Here is a 6,066-nt window from a genome sequence, read left to right as displayed (position 1 = left end):
TATCTTTTTATTGGTACCATACATTAATTAATTATCAAGGGCAGAAACTAACCAAATCAAAAAAATATATATCAAACAATGATTTTTCTACAGGGATTGGAGAAGGTACAAGTCACCATTCAAACTCAATCATAACTGCTGCTGGAATCAACTGTAACAAAATGGAAAAATGTATAAAATAGAGTTTCAGCTGTTTTTAAATCAGACTTTACAGACAGCATTGCTACCCAAAATGATGACTGAACTTAATGTTAAGCTGGCTTTAGAAGATGTTTGGTTGATTGATGGTATCATTCCGTTGGTTATGAAAGACACTGCACAAATGAAGGCAATTTGAACAAAAACTAATAAAAAAATCTGTTTAAGTCAGTGATGAAATATGAAATTCACCAGTTAACTAAAATTCAGTGAGCACATTCACTTGACATCAAGTTGAAAGTTGCAGTACACAGATAAATGTTAAGTGAAAAATCACTTCCTGTATAGATGAAATACATGTGAGTTTCTAAAATTTCCAGAATAAATACAAAAGAAAATCAGTAAAATCATTCCGTGGTGCCATTGTACCCCCGGGGTTTTGTAATTTAATTTACACAAGTTTTAAAAAAGAGAGGAGGAAGAAATCGGGGGGGGGGGGGGGGGGGGGGGGAGAGAGATAGAGGGGACGGGTTCATGAGTGTTTTTTCTCCTTTTTACTATTTTTGTTTCTTTACATTAGATCGGGATGGCTTTAGGTAAATCTAAGTAAGAATACATTTTATTACAGTCAGACAGAACTTTGCTACTACCTTAAATATACAAGCACAAATACACAAAACTTTAAATCTCCAAAAAGGAATGAAAAGACAAAATAAAAACATCCACACTAAATTATTTCTCTTTTATAAACATAAAAGATAAAAACAATATATTTTAGAAGGGGGGGAGGGGTGGGATAAAAGTCCTGTGTTGCTCCTTGGTCTGTAGCTTTTCAGTATTGGTAGAAAATAAAAAAGTAACAATTGAAATGAAGGCGTTTAATACAAATTAAAAAACATTCTAGGGAAATATATACTGTATAAAAACTCTTAAAATGTGTAATTGTGTGTATATGCGTGTGTGTGTGTGTGTGTGTTGTAAATGCTCTCTGTTTGAAAGACTGCGTTCATTGCAGTTCGAATCAGAGATTGCTCTGACACTAGGGGACTAAAATCCTTCAATAATTATATTTGTGTGTGTGTGTGTGTATGTATGTATTTATGTATTGGTGTGTGTAATGTTTCCCTAGTGCCACATTTCAGCTCTCCTACTAGTGTGTGAATTTCAATAGTTTTATAGTTCGATTCTTAATTCTGGTCTGTCTGCTTCAGCAAAGCCACAAATAAGCTCAGACGGCCTCTTTTTTAGTCACACACCCACCCACCCACACACACACACACACTTACCAATAGACTTGACATCAACAGACCAGAATTGAGAGCCATGTTTAGAGGACGGGTGGACAAGTGGTCCCTAAGCAACTCGCCACCATCTCAAAGCCCCACTGACACCATCCCCTCCATCCCACCCCTGCCTACATGTGAAGGTCTGTATGGACAGTTTAGTGTGCAAAGTTCTCCCCTGGTTTAGATCCCTGCACCTCCATTATCGCATCTACCCAATCGCTGTTTAAACTGAAAATTAGTGAAATGGGAAATTTTAAATGCGAGACGAAAGAAACAGAAGACAGAAGTGGGACCTGGTGCCTAAATATGAGGAAGTCATAGCAATGGCTCAGTGACATTGTCTGAGATATGCTGAGCCCCCTTTGGGGCAACTGCGTGTGATGACTGAGCTCTACAGGGATGTCTGGGTTGTTGAGCAGGTGATGGGTTGTTGCACTTGTGGCTGTTGGGGTGGGGGTCTGATGAGTGGCAGAGAGGGGTTTTTGTTGAGGCTGCGGGGCTCTACTGCGATGCCTGTGAGGTGGGGTTGTCACTCTTGCTCTCCTGGCTGGAGGGTGCCTTGTTGTTCCAGGGCGAGTTGGAGCCCAGCGCCGGAGAGTTGTTGAAGCTGTCCTCGTCGTCAATGCCATTGGCCGCGTCGAACTGTGTGTTCTCCAGCCTTGTGATCAGACGCTCGTCTTCGTCACCAAACTCCCCTCCCATCAGCGTGGGCTCTCCCACCACCATCACATCCTGCACAAACGCAAAATAGAAGCGGGGCAATCAATATATTGTGTCAGTGCTGTCAAAGAGAGTAAAGTAATGATACAGGTGTATTTATCTCTAAATCACATCACACCTTCCTCTCCATTCAACTTATCTCACTTTTTAAGAAAATTGTCTGACGATTCATTTATAATGATGGTGTAATGATTGTGTGTCATATGTTAACTGTATATGTGTTTTCACTTGAAACATAAAAGTCCTCAGGAATACTTGTTTTAGGCACTATTACCTTCATTAGTTGGCATTGTGACATGTGAACGTCCCTTAATGAATCAATGCAACGTAAACACAGTGGTAATGTTTCAGTCGGAGATGTAATAACAGAGTGCTGACACTAGACAGCAGTGATGTACTCACTGGAACTTGGCTGGTCAGAGGGAAGCCACTGCCAGGGCTCTTCTTTTTGTTGTTGTTGTTGTTATTAGTTCCTCCTCCACCACTGATGGTGCTGCCACCTGACATCTTACGCTTCCGCCGTTTGTTTGGCGCCTGTCTTGATGGCTCAGCTATAGCGAAGGGATGAAGCAGGAGTTACAGATACATTAACTGTGGGATTATATGGTTGTGAGTGGATTTATCAGTGCATGTTGTTTACCTACCTGGTGGTGCCACCATCCTCTGCCATTTCTGGAAGAGGCAGGTCTTGAGGCAGTCTCTGGGGCTGAGGCTGTATGTCTTGTGTCTGGACATCAGCTCCTGCATGGGCTCCAGAATCACACACAGCTGGTGCAGGGAACAAAGAGAGGCAACAGGTTAGAGATTACACAGTGTTGATGTTTAGGATCATTAGAGATATTCCAATGGATCATCATCAGCAGCAGCTGGTGTTCAGAATGAAATAACTTCATCTTTGGACTTGAAAATTCTCAAGATTGGAAAATCTGAACATAAAATGCCGGAAGCAAAAAATAAACATGACTCAAGTGAGACTAATTTCAACAATGTCATGCACCACTTTTACATGTGCAGGCATGAGGTTGTGCCTATCACAGTGTCTGTAAACAAGAACACTAGACCTGCAGTTCCTGACCAACCTGTGCAGAACATTTCTATAAAGTGCCACCACTGGTAAAAAACAAAACAATTTACACAGTATATTTAGTGCCTCAACAAAAGAAGCCCAAGATCTGGATGCACCAGAGCATCTCTACTAACTTGAAACTTGCTTTAGAGGGAACATTTTGCTATTTTCAACAGTTACATTTGTGTGTGAAATTAACATTTCATAAACTTTCAGGGGAAGCTATATTTTGGATGCCTGCAAGTTCCTAAGTTTTTGTTTTCTTAAAAAGCCCCTGTTACATTATGACTGGACCATAATCAAGACACAATGAAGAGAAAAACATTCAAGACCAGTATCATTTAAAAAAAGTAAAATGTTGTGTGTGCATCACTTACTCGGAGGTAGTTAAGGGTGGAGTTCGAGAGGCCACATCTTGTTATGTTTTTGGAGAGCTGGTCCAGCATTTGTGGGTCCTGGGCCTGAGGAATCAACAGGGGACAGATTACAAAGCGGACACACAAACATCATTATATACGTCAGTAAACTATATGTGGTCATTCCCACTCCCCTCTGTATCCACTCACATGCATTGCCAGTATACTGCGGGGGATAAGTTCACGATGTTGTCTGATGCTGAAATGCCACGTCTTTATCCTCATCATGTCGTCAAACATGAACTCCAGGTACAAGCGGCCTTCTACACACACCTACAGCAGTTCAGAGGTCACAGGTCAGTACACAGTAATCTATGCAGAGACGGGTAAAAGCTGCACCACTGTCCACAGATGTAAAGCAAACATCACATTTTTAACACCAGGGTTGTGTGTTGGGGTGATCACATCAACGCTTGAGAAAGGCTTCCAAATTATAAAGTTTATTATTATTATTAAGTTGCTTGCAGCCACCTTGCAAAGAGGCTTGGAGGCCATCCACGCGGTAACGCTTTTTGGTGTAAACGTACGTTTTGACAGATGGTCTAAGCAAATCCTGTAAACACACCGCCTAAAAACACTTTTTTCTTTTTTTAAACCTGCTCCAAGGGTGAAATGATTCGAAACGCCGCCCCTGCGTCTTTGTCCACATACTTGTGTATGGGTGATGTCATTGCCACACCCCTTGACCTCTAGCCTTTGACCTCTTGTCCTGCAACAACATCTCATAACAATGGCGGACTACATGCTTGTGTTCCTGCTGGAGAAGATATTGAGCCTATTAGGGTTACTAGGCCAAAACATACTGTCAGTTTGTATATTACGCACAAGCTTTATACGCATGCTCCACCTCTTCTTCTCCGTTTGTTGGTGAATTTCTGTAGCAGAAACAGCGCTACCTATAGGTCTGGAATATGAAGTAGCGTGTTGAGTAATTTACAAATGGATCTATTTGGATGCAAATCTTCTTAAATTGATGCGAAGCGGGGGGGGGGGGTCGTTTTGGTACTTGTGGATGTGGCCTTAAACTTAGGCTTTACTCCACAATAACCCTTTAACGAGGTATGCATTCCCATGTTAAGGAACTAAAGTTACCAACCATTCAGACTAACCTAAAGTAGCTATTAACACCTTTTCTAACACCTTTCAATTGTTTGCATTGCTTTTGTAAAAGTGTGTGCATTGCTTCTGTTGAGGAGTCACAAGCTGAAATGTTTCCATTTCTTATAAAAATGTACCAGCCATTTGAATTCAGTAATATCTATGTAATACAAAGTTGTTTTCTAAGCCATATTAATGACAGAAATAGCCATACATTTATCTAAACAAGGGGTGGATGCAAAGACACACCTGTGTGAACATGGGCTTTCCATTCTGAGTGACCATGGTGCACTGATCACAGTCGAGGGAGACAAAGTTATTGTGGAAGGACTCCTTGGGATGTTTCAGCACATAGTAGAGCTCAGTGGCACCGCCCTCAAATATACTGCGGAAGTACCTTGGAATCAACGTCCGACCAATTGCTTCCGGGGAGGAGAGAAAACACAAGGGGCATGAGACAGGAGGAAATTGGCAAGTTATTGTATGCAATCCATTTCTGACGGTAGGACTTTGGGTTAAAGGGACAGTATATGTATGAAACAGAGAGGCAGTATGTTCCAGAGACTTTGTTTCTTACTGTAACGTTTGGGTCCATCCTCCAGACAGAAGGTAATGGTCAACATGGCATCATCTTCAAAGAACTCTGTAGTAAATGCATCCCACCACAGGTTATCACACTCCTACAGGGTGCAGAAAAGAAAATTAAATCAGTTACCATCTAAATTATTGGATTGTTTTTGCGTGTTGCATGTGTGTGCCTACAAACCTCTGTCCAGTTCTGTAGCCGTTTGTTGAGTTCAAATATTCTGTAGTCTGTCTGGTTGCCATATGGTGTGTGCCTCCTGGGCCATCATAGAAAAACAGGGGGAGAAAAGAAAAGCAGGACAGAGGTGGAGAACATTTAGCTTGTGGTATTAGTACAATTTATTTTGTTCACTTTTATCTCTAACGATCGCAGCATTGTTTAAGTTTCTGCTTTTGGGGCTGTTATACCATCTAGTTTAGCCTCGTCACAGACAAAATACAAGATCTATTTCAAAAGTGAGATTAGAGCACAACTTCCCACAAACTAATCTTTACTTGTGTTATTGCCCTTTTCACACTAGCTAGAGATACGGGGAAACAATGCAGTCTTACCCTATGCCGGGCTCCAGGTATGTGGGAGGATACATTGGGGTGGGACTGGAGAAACAAGAGACAGAAAGATTATTACATTTAGCTATAGTGCTAATACGCCCTGCTCCAGGAGCGTGTCTGTCTTTAGGACTCTGGGACCCAAGCCAAACATGGCAAGAATTGGATGATAAAAAGGAGATAGTAAATAACAACACTTCTCAGACAC

The 6,066-nt window shown here is 41.5% G+C and overlaps 1 protein-coding gene across 1 annotated transcript in view; it reads right to left on the bottom strand.

The window, feature by feature from the left end:
* Positions 1 to 193: 193 nt before the first annotated feature.
* The window catches only part of ldb1b (LIM-domain binding 1b), a 14,361-nt gene continuing 8,488 nt past the window's right edge, over positions 194 to 6,066 (bottom strand). The window contains exons 3-11 of the mRNA XM_032499539.1: positions 5,862 to 5,906; positions 5,491 to 5,566; positions 5,302 to 5,404; positions 4,974 to 5,146; positions 3,777 to 3,899; positions 3,588 to 3,671; positions 2,789 to 2,912; positions 2,547 to 2,695; positions 194 to 2,156 (exon numbers count right to left, since the gene is read on the bottom strand). Of these exons, the coding sequence (XP_032355430.1) occupies positions 1,926 to 2,156; positions 2,547 to 2,695; positions 2,789 to 2,912; positions 3,588 to 3,671; positions 3,777 to 3,899; positions 4,974 to 5,146; positions 5,302 to 5,404; positions 5,491 to 5,566; positions 5,862 to 5,906 (1,108 nt within the window). The 3' untranslated portion in view covers positions 194 to 1,925. The remainder of the gene's footprint in view (positions 2,157 to 2,546; positions 2,696 to 2,788; positions 2,913 to 3,587; positions 3,672 to 3,776; positions 3,900 to 4,973; positions 5,147 to 5,301; positions 5,405 to 5,490; positions 5,567 to 5,861; positions 5,907 to 6,066) is intronic.

The sequence above is a fragment of the Etheostoma spectabile genome, chromosome 2 (genome assembly GCF_008692095.1).
Source record: "Etheostoma spectabile isolate EspeVRDwgs_2016 chromosome 2, UIUC_Espe_1.0, whole genome shotgun sequence".
Lineage (NCBI taxonomy): Eukaryota > Metazoa > Chordata > Actinopteri > Perciformes > Percidae > Etheostoma > Etheostoma spectabile.
The sequence above is the reverse complement of the archived record's forward strand: the minus strand, read 5'-3'. Positions and strand labels throughout refer to the sequence as shown.